The sequence below is a fragment of the Montipora capricornis genome, chromosome 10 (assembly GCF_036669925.1).
Source record: "Montipora capricornis isolate CH-2021 chromosome 10, ASM3666992v2, whole genome shotgun sequence".
Classification (NCBI taxonomy): Eukaryota; Metazoa; Cnidaria; class Anthozoa; order Scleractinia; family Acroporidae; genus Montipora; species Montipora capricornis.
The window spans coordinates 2,698,001-2,710,500 of NC_090892.1; the positions used below are offsets into that span (position 1 = coordinate 2,698,001).

The window sequence follows — 12,500 nt, forward strand, 5'->3', positions numbered from 1 at the left end:
TGCTTGCGTTTTTCAATCGCTTATAAGCGTTTTTTGGCGGAAACTGGAAAAAAGGTGATTGAGAAATTGGCATTATCAAAAAGCGAATGCTGCTGAATATCTCAGTTATCGGCTGGCCTATGGAATTATACTATGAGGCTGTTGGCTAGTGAGCTAAATTACTGTCTGATTAACTTAATATGCGCATTCACTTACAAAACCGTCAACCTTGTTAGATTTCGAAACGCTTCCGGGTGTACAGTTGAATTTCTCAACTTGTTGTAACTAAGGAATCTAAAGAAAACAGAAATTTAGTATACACTTAGCGCTTTTAATGAAATGTTTTACCCAATTCATGTAAACGGTTTTAATTAAGACAGTGGCTTGTACAGGAAGAATAGCTGGTGAAGTTAATAGAAAACTTCTTTATCCAAAAGTGATGAAACTGACATACTCACATTTCTTGCAGTTTGTTTAGTAACCAAAGGTCTTCTTCTCCGATTTCCGTTATCTGATTAGAGTGGACAAACCTGCAAATGAAGGTTTTCGTCAAAATTCTCGGACTAGAAATAGGCCAACACAAGACGGAGATAAACTTAAAAGAGTACACAATCGAGATCTTATAAATATTGAACTTCCTTGATGCAATACTTACAGCTGAATAATGTTTCTCGTTTTCTCAAACGGCTTTTGTTTCCTTTTTAAATCCCTAGAATGTTGAACAAAGCACATTCAGGTAAGATACTTATTAAGCTACTGACTGGTAAAATCATCTTCTTTTTTCAAACCCAGTTATCCCAAATAGCCATTGGACAATTAAATATTTGGTTGAGAATATCTAGACAAGAAGTGAGAGGAAACTATAGTATACATAAATATAATTATTTTGTTTTCATAGACCTTACCTGTGGAGATTTTCTAATTCTGGTGGAAAGTCGCCTTTATCGTAACTCCGTAAGTTTCTTATTTGGTTATTTTCCAAGTGCCTAGAAAAGATGATATGAAAATGATTTGTGGCTGTGTTAAAATTGGTTGGTTTGAGGATAATTCTTTCATTCATTCGATTTATTTCATCAAAGGATAGCCGAGAAATCACCTTTTTCGTTACCCATCAAGTTGTCTAAATGGCTAAGCAATCTCAGGTGCTAACTTGCTAAACTGACGATTTACTACGTTTTATGAGGTTAAATATCAATTACTTTAGGTTAATGCTTCATAAGGCTAAATATAAAAAATCAATCAAATATCATTTGGTTAAAACCAAGCCAATGCAGCGGGACCCCAATGCAGAGGGACCCCAGGAAGGTTTGCAGGGGCATTGCCATGTGCTTTGACCGCGTCCCCTTGTTGCTTACTCGCTTGCTTTCCCTCCCTCCCTCCCTCTCATGTTTTAGGGTTTTAAAATACACTCCATACACTAATGTCAGTGATGTGTTGACAGGTGCCCTGGGAGATGGACTGTGGCTCGGTTGCCATGGTGACCTCCTTGCTGCTGAGGAGAGTGCGCCTCTTCTCTTGCTACCTTTACAGTACCTACCCTACCCTCCAGTAAATTGGCGTAGTGTTTTAAGAGAGAGTAATTGGGAATTGTTGATATGGTTTCCAGTTAAAGTCGTGGCTTCGAAACCTACACCTGACAGATTTTTTTTTCTTTTTGGTATTAGTCACTGCCGGGAGCTCATTACCGGGCTCCTGTCACTGTTGATTACTCGGAGAAATGTATTGATATTTCTTTAATTTCATCCAGACGACCAGCAGCTTATTGAAAAATACCACAAGGATAATTCATTATAGAGATCTATAGAAGTGGTAATCATAGCGAGGCCCACTTAAACCAACACCTCACTCAGATGATTGATTAATCTGCGAGAAATGGAATGGGGAGTGGCACTTACAGGTATTTCATCGAAGGCCTTGTCTCGTATGACAATGACGGATGAGGGAAGCTTCCAAGGCTATTATCATTCAGCCATCTAAAAAAAACATATAAATCATGAACCTGAAATATTAAAAGAGGTCTATTGTACTGAAATACCATATAATTATATTTTAAAAATGTTACTTACAAATCTTCTAATGATGGGAGGCTGACGAAAGAATTGTGCATCACATGACGTGTTTTAGGATCTTGTGCCATGAGAACTCTGCAAGAAAATAAGTGATATGAAGTTTAAATAAAAAAAAATTAAAGGAACTTTTGGCCGAAACTGTACATGTATCAGTGCATCTCCTCAAAAAAGAACGAGACTAGAGGCATAATAACAGATTAAGACATAAGAGAAAGCAGGGGCTCGAATCATTAAATCGGGCTTGTCGTGTACGGAAGAAGGTGGCACCTATTTAACAATTAGACCCGTGGCCCTTAAGGGCTACGGGTCAATAGCCTATGAGGCGAAGCCGAATGGGCTATTGACCCGTGGCCCTTAAGGGCGAAGGGTCTAATTGTTTTAGTATCACCCAACTAGTCGGACAGAAAAGGTAATAACAGAGTTAGCAAATGCAAGTTGAAAATATATTTAGTTGGGAATAAAACGAAAGAAAGCGTCACGCTTTTCGCTACTCGAGGACTATTACTAATAGTCCTCTAGTAGCGTAGCCAATTAAAATGCAGGATTTGCATTAGTCCACTAGTTGAAGCAATAGCTTTGGCCATTAAACTAATCGAAGCTTCTTCTTATTTGCCTTGCGGATTAGAAAAAGCAAATACCAAATTCTCTTGCTATTTTGCTACTTACAAGCACTTCAGCTTAGGGAGGTCTTCAAAAGCAGGACTGTATCCCTCAGCAGTAATGGTCTCCATCTTATTTCCTCTTAGATCTCTAAAACCGAGATATAAGCGGAGCTCCTAAATTATTATTTACTAATGTTTTTGTTTTCACATACTTTTATAACTAGTCCGGCTGCTTACCACACGACCAGTCCAGCCTTCTCACCACTGTTTAGTATTAATTAGTCTGATTTCCCGTGCTCTTTCCTGCTCTTTTCGTCATTTTCGGTCACCATTATTCAGCCTGTTTTCTCGTGCTCGTGCTTGCTCTTTCTTCCGCCGCTCTTCACTATGATTTCCTCTCTTTATTAGGGCTCTTTCTTGCTCTTTCTCTCTCGTTGTTTGTCATTGATATTTCGCCTGTTTTCTTGTGCTCTGTCGCTTTGTAATATTTTCCTTCTCACTTCAAAATTCTTGCTCGTTTGTCAAATGCAGTGTGCTGGCCATGAAACTTCCCTCCAAAAACGCGGGTTCCAGCCCATGCAACTTCCCGCCAAAAAAAACGCGGGTTTCTAGCGGTGCGACATTTCGACATATATTTTCTTAACCATAATGCAGTATTTATTTATTTATTGGAAATGTGAAATGGTGGAAAATTTACCAAAAAAATACTCACAAATGCAGTAGTTCCGGCATATTGAAGAAAACCTTGGCTCCAATCAGTTGGATTTCATTACCATGAAGCTCCCTATTAGAAAAAAAGTTTGACTTTGTACAAAATTCCACAAACAAAAGTTAGAATGAAAAGTTTATCGGGAAGAAACAGGGGTAAACAGGTCCGGCCATAACCCATTTCCTCAGTGGGTGCCAGTTGCTTGCCGGAGCCGTTGGTTTTTGTGGTAATTGTCCAATATCATAACGCAATACGGTAATGAAGGTGATGTCATCGGGTGTGTAAGAGTCATGGTAAGCCCGAGTTGATAACAGGTCAGTGCAGCGTGCACAGAGTAACTCTAGTTGTACTTGGAATACCACAGTGGAAACCCGCAACCGGAAGTCATGTGACTAAGTCAGTGATTTCACAATCGTTCCTTCGGGAAGCAAACGTATGGGACGCTACTTAGATATTTGAAAGGATTCTTAAAAACCCCTGAAACCTATTCACATTAATTCCCACACAGTTTTCTAGGATTTTTGTTTCCAAAAATCAAGGTTATCCTTGCAAAAGATATTCAGGAACAGTGGCGGATCCCCCCAACCCCTTATTTTTGGACGTTAAAAGTAAGGCCCTTTTAAGATGTCTTACACTTTTTGCAGACAACAACACCAAAAACCGAAAAAGAGCAGAATTGTTGTTCTTGGTCTGGATCCGCAACTGACGAATTCACTTATAGTAATCGATTGTGTACTCACAAAACTTTTAGGTGACTCAAATGCTGCAAAGTCAATGAAGCTATCCTGTCGATTTTGTTGTTGCTAACGTTTCTAAAGGTTGAAGCAAGTAATTTATCGTTAGTGCTTGTGTCCTCAGTTGTAGGATCAGTTGAAGCGCACTAAATGTAAATTACGAACATAACTTACAAATGTAACAGCTGAGAGTCATTGCCAAAGAATTGTTTCAAATTTGGATGTGAAAGTTGCTTTATGTCGTTGAAGTCAACTGATCTGGAAAATATAGATAACAAATAGATAGTACGTGCATAAAAGCAACAGCCAAAGGAAACTTTAATTCATGAAGGTCAAAAAATGAGTTTAAGTCTTCTAAGTAACACCTTGTCATTTTTGTGAAGTTGAGTATTGTTGTCCCGTATGACGCCTGCTCAAAGATGAATAAATTGTAGTCGTTATCTTGGACGTGTCCTTTGGCAAGCAAGGATTTAATACTTGTTCTACGCTCCTATGTTGGAGATGGCTGGGTTTGCTATCTCTCGCAGCACCTGATTTTTTCTATATATAGGGAAGTCTCCAAAAGTGGAGCAACTTTAGTAGCTTTTAGTCGTACTTACACATACTGCAATGATCTACAATTGATAAAAGCTGTCCCTGGAAATGCCTTTAACTTGTTCATACTTAGGGCTCTAATAAAACAATACAAAGAGAATAATAAAAGTCCAAGGAAGTTTCATTGCTAAAAATAAGTAAAACAACAAATATATTACTAAACCGACTTCAAGGATCCTTACTGTAAGTTAAAGCCAGCGCACGCGGGCGATAAGTAACTTACACTACGGCCTGAGCAAACAAGGTGTAAAAGATATCTATTCAATAACAATAAAAGTTAAATGAACTTTATTTAACGAGGGTGGGCATATATCACTGAACACTCCGAAGTTCACTTTGCGACCCTCACATGATACCACAGATTTAGAGCTACAACTTGCAGAGGGGTACCCAGGAGGCTATTTAAAAATGACCTTGTTCCCGAGTCCTCTACTTTCGATTTGGATTATAGAGAGGTCCTAGGAACAAGTTTAATTTGCAAAGAGTGGTAGAGTTGAATTTCGGGACTATCGCTCCATCTGAGCATAGCTAATTAGAGTGGAAATTACCGAAAATGTTCTTACATGTATTTCAGATTTGGCAAATCAAACCAGTTGTCTGGAATCCAGTCCAGTTGATTGTCTATGAGAATTCTAAAAGAAAACATAAATAAATAAATAAATAAATGAAAAGTAAACTCTCAATAATACCAATACTTCGTTACCAGGAATTCAATGCATTCGGAAATTTCACGAGAGGACGACTGAGTCCGTTTACTACATACTAAGTCACGAACTCCTGTCTGACTGAGGTATTGATTTCTCATTAGATTACAAAGGTGTTCCTACCAATGTTACTACTAATGATAGGTTTCTTTACCAAACTTGTGCAGCTCGAATAAGATGGCCCCGTGCGTATTTAGTCGCGAAATAGTTTAAATCGCGCAAATCAATTGATTTCTAATGACATTTTTGGTAACGTTGACGTCTTCCTTGCTACAGCCCACTTTTATTGTAATTCAAACCGACCATGTTTGTAGAAAATTGGTAGATTCATCCTTTCATGTTTCGACAGAAACTTCTGCCATCTTCAGTTAGAATCAACAATTACTGACCATGTCAAACTTAAACTATCTTTTTGATTCCCACATTTTCACGCTATACTTCATTCGGTTGTTACTATTTTTCACATTAGCATTTTCTATTTATTATAAATTCAGCTTCCATCGCTTTGTATTCTGACTAACTGAGGATGGCAGAAGTTTCTGTCGAAACATGTTTTATAAACTCAAAGGTTTCGTCGTTTTCTTAAAATTAATATATGCGCAAAATCGACAGCACAACGATAATTGACTGTCAACACAATTAACAGGAATAGCATTAATAGAATTGAAGAATAGACTTAATAACAGGAATAGTACTGATAATAAACCCACATTTTGACCAGATTCTTAGGTAATACTGTGTAATTGTAACGCCAAAGTCTGATCTTGTTGCTTAACAAATCCCTGAAAAAAAAAATCAATACGAATATCGCTGCATTGATATAATCCTAGTTACCTTAATCAATGCACTTTGCGCTTGCCACTGATAACTGAGTATTTCTCTCGAGTCCCATATTTTATATTATTATTATTATTATTATTATTATTATTATTATTATCGCAACCAAGTCGTGCTGGCCCATATTACCATGAATCAGAATACACTATAGACTTCTGAACGACATCCAACAATAATTAACTATGAGATAAAGTATGTTATAAAATAATTTGGATACTACGCGCATTCTCATTGGTCAATAGCTGTGTTTAGATGAGAGTATGTAAACACAGGTTTGACATCGCAAGAATTTTGATTGGTTATGTGTTGTCAGACGGGCGTTTTGATAGGCTGGTAGGAAATATGAGCGCTTATCAAGAAAATCTGTTTCAACAAGAGAGTATGAAGGTAAGAGAAGTAATCCCTCATATTGGCCCTATTCCTATCGTAATCCCTCTTAAGTTATTTTTAGATCTCCTGCGAGATCCGGTATTCCCACGAGAGTTAATTGATAGCCAATTGTATGTCCCCATTTGTACCAATGTTGACAGCTGAGCGAATTCCCACCCAATGATTCGCATCGTTCGCGAAAATGGGGACATCTGATTGGCTATCAATTAACTCTCGTGGTAATACCGGATCTCGCAGGAGATCTAAAAATAACTTAAGAGGGATTACGATGGGAATAGGGCCAATATGAGGGATTACTTCTCTTACCTTCATACTCTCTTGGTTTCAATCAGAAGTGAAAAAATCCAGCATATTCCTTTATTTGTCGAATTATTTTTGAAAAATATGTCCAAAAGCAATGTTTTCCTTGTTTACATAGCCTCATCTAAACACTCGGGGAGATGAGAAAATTCTCGACAGTCATGCAAACCCTCGACTACGTCTCAGCTTTGCATAACTGTCTCGAATTCTCCCAACTCCATCTCGTGTTTAGATGAGGATATGTAGACAACTGAAGGAAAAATTCCTCAAAATTTCTGAAATCTAAATGCGGATTAGAGTAAAATACGTACAGTGTATATACCCCATTTAGGGTCTCAAGCTACGCATGCACAAAACTATTATCACTTGCTTAGTCTCAATCTCGTTCCCAGAGCCACGATCCTTTTGGCCTCTCTTTTATCTGCAGAAACGTTTGCTCTATGGTATTTTGTTTTGTGTTTGTCAGTTATTTGGCATTATGTCTGTTCGGTCGACGAATTACTAGGTAGTCCGGCACATAATAAGGAGTTTTAAGCATGCAACGTATTTGACCCATGGAAGCCAACCGGAAGTTGTCTTGACGCTATGACATTTCACCCGTGCCTACCATAGTCTCTATAGTAGCTCAGTGGTTAGAACATCCGACTTGATCAAGGATGGTCATGGGTTCAAATTCTATCTGGAGCTCGGATTATTTCCGAGTTTCCAGTGTATAATTCTCACATACGCTCACTGTGACATTTACCGTATATTGCTAAGTAAGTTTTCACTATTAGAGACGATTATTTTAAAAATCTGGGAGAGACCACTGTCTTGGCATGAGAAATGTTAACCGCTGTTTAGCCACACACCGGTGACTCGGTTGAGCACCGGGATGCAAAGCATGCGGGAGGTCGTGAGCTCGACTCCGGCCGGAGCAACACTCGTTGTCTTAAAACAACTGTGGAGAAAGAGCAGCCTTTGTAATTACACCCGCAAATGATTAGACTTTCAAGTCTTCTCAAATAAGGACTATAAACCATAGGCCCCTTACTATATCTTCCATGTTCATAAGTTCCCTGTGGGACGTTAAAGAACCCACACACAATTCGAGAAGAGTAGGGGATGGAGTTCCCGGTTTTGTGGCTGTCCTTTGTGATTGTATGGATGGGTGTGTATAGCAGGTCCACATCAGCTGAATAGCTGCCAAAACTTCAAGCTGCTCACACAAATAACAAACAAACAAACACTTCCGGTTACAGTCCGTAGCTCAAAAACGTCTCGTCGCAGAGGCCCGTTTCTCGAACGGTCCCGAAACTTCACAGGCCATTTCTGGGTGTCACAATTCCCTTTGTATCTCATTTCGCTTTTTGTTACCTTGAAAATATGTTAAAATATCGGTTGGCTTTTCGGGCCCGAAAGTTTTCGGGACTTTCGAGAAACGGGGCCCAGGAGCCCATTACCTGGAGTCACCACCTTCCATATTGACCCTATGAGTAAACCCTGTCTCTTATCTTTATATTTTTAGAAGCAGCTCCCAGTGGGTTTTCTTCGGTGTTTTCACAATAGCCAAGCATAAAAGACCAGTGGTAAACCATTGATGGTCATAAGAAGCACATCCGTAAAACGAAGGTATTTTAAAATATGGCAGCTCTAAAAATAAAGAGGCACGGCACAAGATTGACTCAAGGGTACAATAGATATGAAAACCCCGGGTAATTAAGGGGCTCCTGCTCGTGTTTAAGCTCCCTAATATGACTAATGTCAAGTCGGCTATAATTATTGGCCATAAATAATTTAACGGCGGGCATTTTTGTGCCCCAGAGGAAATGTCGGTCTAATTTTATGCGAATGAATTCTTTTGTGTCCCGTCAAGAAACATTATTGTTTGTTACGAGAATGAAAACCAGTAACTAAACCACCGAAATGGCTACGAAAGTTTCTATTGCCATAATTGTCTCTTAGGTTAAGTAAGTAGCTTACAGTTCTGTCAGGGCTGTGTTTGTAGACAGGTCTGGAAATTCCTCGAGGTCATTCATGGCCAGGCTCCTATATCGACATGGAAAAGGCGTCAAGCAAAATATAAGTAAGTGTAATTAAGCGGAGAGCACCGCCACCATCTTAGCGTCCCTGTGCAACATCGGTCAAAAACTCTAAAAGATTTCGCTTCATTAGTTCAAACCTCGTTCGGATCAACGGGCAATTAGTGTTCTAAAAAAATTGAGATAAATCTGCTGTCTTACTTGCTAAGGACACGTGAATTGGTTTCACCTTTGACGAGAGCAAAATACGGAATTTCGTTAAAGAGCTCATTTATACTGATAACCTGTATTGGTAGACAAATAGTAGGGGATGTTAGCTACTTCAAAGGTAAATAAAGTGCTTTATGATATGGCAAGTAATTTTCAGGCAAAATGGAGAACTCTGATTGGTTGATTTTTGTAAGAACCCCCGATGAGTATATGGGTTATTAACTATTTTTAGTGGCAGCGGTTTTCCAGCTATAATTAAATTTCAACCTGCAATCTGCAACCTGCAAAACATGCTTGCGGTATTTTACTTCACTTTACTTGAGTTCTTTGTGTACTTACAATTTATCTAATTGCGTCAGGTTGTGAAATACCTCCTCTTCGATATATTTCAGTTGAGCCTTGAGAATTCTTCTGAAGAAAAAAAAAGCCGACAAATTCCTCAGAATGAAATGGCACAGTCTTAGTTAATTAAGTGACTACAGCAGACTTACATTTTTGTCAAGCGCTTAGGTAATTGTCCATTTCTTATGGTCTTGATGATGTAATTTTGTACTGTCCTAGAAAATAAACAGATAAAGAGATAGATTTATACGCTATAACAAGACTTTAAAAGCTAAGAGCTCAAGGGTCGTGTGCTACACTGCCGCAATAAATTAAAAGAGAAGTGGCATTCCATTAAGAAACACAACCGACGGCAACTTTGATTTTTTTGTGCACTGAGACATGTGACGGGAATTTTTATTCCACGGGCCCTTTTTTAATGCAATGAGAGATGAAAGAGGCTTCCTAAATCGCTTTGAAAATATAAAAATCCATCCTGGAATACGTCTCAATTAAAATTCGAGTCCAAAGGAGAACACAGGGCACGTCCTGGCGAGCTAAATTGTAGAATCGGAGAAGAGGGAAGGATCGAAATCATCTTTGCGGTGTGCATGCAGACTGGGCAAAAATGGCAGCAGACCAAGAAAAGTTAATGGACGAGGCTTCACCTGCTACAAGGCGCACGGAGACGAGCAAACATATAGACAGTTAAATGTAAAGTGGAATTTGGGGTCGGATCAGTTGTCTTTTGTACGATTTGAAATTCCATCGATCTCGATACGTCTCTGCATCTACACTAGTTAGTAATTGATGACTGTGCAAACCTCATCAACTGGGGTGAGATGAAATGATTCCTGAAGCAAACTGAATTGAAACTATCATGTCTAAACTGAGGCTAAGGAGATAATTATTTGTACAAGGTAAAGGTAAAGGTACATCTTATTTAAGGTCGGAAGTTCCTTTACTCTCTATGGAGTATTCTCCCAGGAAGCCGACGGTGCGTTCATTTTACTCCTCTCCTTCCACCAGTGCTCCGTTTTAAAAGTATTCAAAGCTACCTGAATCTACACAGAATGGAAAGAAGTCGAAACAAGGATATGAGGTCACTAGGGATCGAACTTGGGACCTCTTGCAACAAGGTCGCGCACTAACCGACTGAGACCGACTGTGCATTGTTTAGGAAAGGTATTTCTTTTATTGTGGGGAGTGGGCCGAGGTATTTAAGATTTTTTTGCGCCGAAAAAAGTGCCTTCAGAAATACCCAAACAAAAACATCTGACCCTCCCTCTCTTAGAGTGCAACCCCCACCAATGGAGGTGGGCCGGACGACTTCCAGCCTCGAGCTCAGATTAAGCGATTGTTTGAGGAAAGTGAACGAGTCAGTGGGGACAGTGAGGCTATTAGAAAGTATTCAGATAAATCTCTTCGATAAATACATTGTCCCCGAAAACCTTGTGGCAGCGTATATTGAGCACCGTGCCCAGATAAAAATGCGCAAGGAGAGGAAGTAAGAGGAGATATACTGATAGTGAGCGAATGGAACGGCAATTATGTTAGTTATGAGAAGATAGTTTTTTGATATATAAAACTTTCGAAACTTGTAAATAATAATAATACGTTCATTTCAAAATGGTTCAGTTTGTTCTTTAGTCACCAGCACGAGAGCTATTTCATGTTTTGGGAATACTCGTTCTTTTTATGAATTCTCTTGAGAACACTTTCCAGTTGCAAAGCCCCTTGGAACTCGGTAAAGTAGTAACAATAGAACGCATGATCGTCAAACAAGACGACATTAAAGCGCGATTTTTATCCTCTCAAGGCGGCCCATTACATTTGCTCGCTATGAAAATTTGGTTCCGTCACGAAGTGGCTCTCTTTATCAAGAAAAAAAGGAAAGATAGGCTTCTGATTAAAAAGTGAACTCGTGCTTTTTAAAAAATTACACATTGTTTCTCTACTTGTGATGATGCGGAGTCATCTAGCTGATAATATTTGCCTTTTCGGTACAAAGGTTATTATGACATATAATAATGTTCTCAAGCAAGGTATAGCGCTAATTCGCAAACACAAAGATACCACTTACAGTATTTCAAGGTTATCAGGGCATTTGAAGTCTTCTTTGATATCGCACCGACATTCTCTGGTGCATTCTTTGTCTTTAGTCTCCGAAGAAGATCTGTTGTACCAAATTCGTTCGCTGTAATGATTGTTCCAAAATCCGTCCCATTCAGTGTATCCTAAAGATGGATAACGAAAAGTCCAATAGCTATGACCAAGAAACCATTGCCCGCCATGGCTTGGAACTGCTCCAGCAACGTCTAGCAATATGGCAGTAGCCAGGAAGCGCATGAATGCTTTGTTATGAAGGCACAGAATGTCTGTGAAAGGCATTATGGCAAAGCACTTGGAAGTTCAGTCATCAGGGGCTCCCATTTCAGCACACACTTTTGTAAACATGACAGCATTCCTGGGTTGCTACTATTTATAAATACCAGACGAAAGGTTAATTAAGGCCCGGGACGCACTAGTGGACAAAATTGGTTTTTTTGTGACAACATTTCAGACAAATATCTGTTTCCGGTAAAATTTATTTCGTTATGTTTAGGGTCGCACGCAATTTGCATTCCTGTCATACACGCATCAATGTGTACAAAAGAAAACTCTCCTACTCCCGCTAGAAGTGTGTCACGATATCACGCTATATTAAAGGCAAGATGAGGCTTTCGCTTTTGTTGGACTTGCATGCAGGCTAGAATGGCAAATGTGTACAATCTGCACTGTATGTACAGACTTCATAACTTGAATATCCAGCTAGCGTTGTTGGAATACGAGCGTCCGATCAGACAGCATAGACGGACCGAACGTTGGTTGACTCAAAGACTTCTTGCTGACCAAAATAATTACCTGTATCTGGAGTCATCGCTCTTAATGGCATATAAAGAGCACTGAAACTCGCATATGGCCTTGAAGGATCCATCGGCTTCTTAGCCTTCTCAACAAGATGGGCGCCAAATTACAAGTAAACTTGAG

The 12,500-nt window shown here is 39.2% G+C and overlaps 1 protein-coding gene across 4 annotated transcripts in view; it reads right to left on the reverse strand.

The window, feature by feature from the left end:
• The window catches only part of LOC138018811 (uncharacterized), a 67,587-nt gene that overhangs the window by 54,995 nt on the left and 92 nt on the right, over positions 1-12,500 (reverse strand). For 2 of the 4 annotated variants that reach the window (XM_068865491.1, XM_068865490.1), the window contains exons 1-17: positions 11,554-11,933; positions 9,641-9,706; positions 9,489-9,560; positions 8,881-8,946; positions 6,102-6,173; positions 5,251-5,319; positions 4,693-4,764; positions 4,268-4,351; positions 4,100-4,171; positions 3,363-3,434; positions 2,715-2,798; positions 2,046-2,123; positions 1,875-1,952; positions 885-965; positions 635-688; positions 438-509; positions 196-273 (exon numbers count right to left, since the gene is read on the reverse strand). In XM_068865491.1, coding sequence (XP_068721592.1) covers positions 196-273; positions 438-509; positions 635-688; positions 885-965; positions 1,875-1,952; positions 2,046-2,123; positions 2,715-2,798; positions 3,363-3,434; positions 4,100-4,171; positions 4,268-4,351; positions 4,693-4,764; positions 5,251-5,319; positions 6,102-6,173; positions 8,881-8,946; positions 9,489-9,560; positions 9,641-9,706; positions 11,554-11,861 — 1,478 coding nt within the window. In that variant the 5' untranslated portion in view covers positions 11,862-11,933. Of the gene's footprint in view, positions 1-195; positions 274-437; positions 510-634; positions 689-884; positions 966-1,874; positions 1,953-2,045; positions 2,124-2,714; positions 2,799-3,362; positions 3,435-4,099; positions 4,172-4,267; positions 4,352-4,692; positions 4,765-5,250; positions 5,320-6,101; positions 6,174-6,225; positions 6,288-8,880; positions 8,947-9,488; positions 9,561-9,640; positions 9,707-11,553; positions 11,934-12,374 lie in introns of those variants that run through there. The other 2 variants (XM_068865492.1, XM_068865493.1) reach the window with 2 other exon arrangements.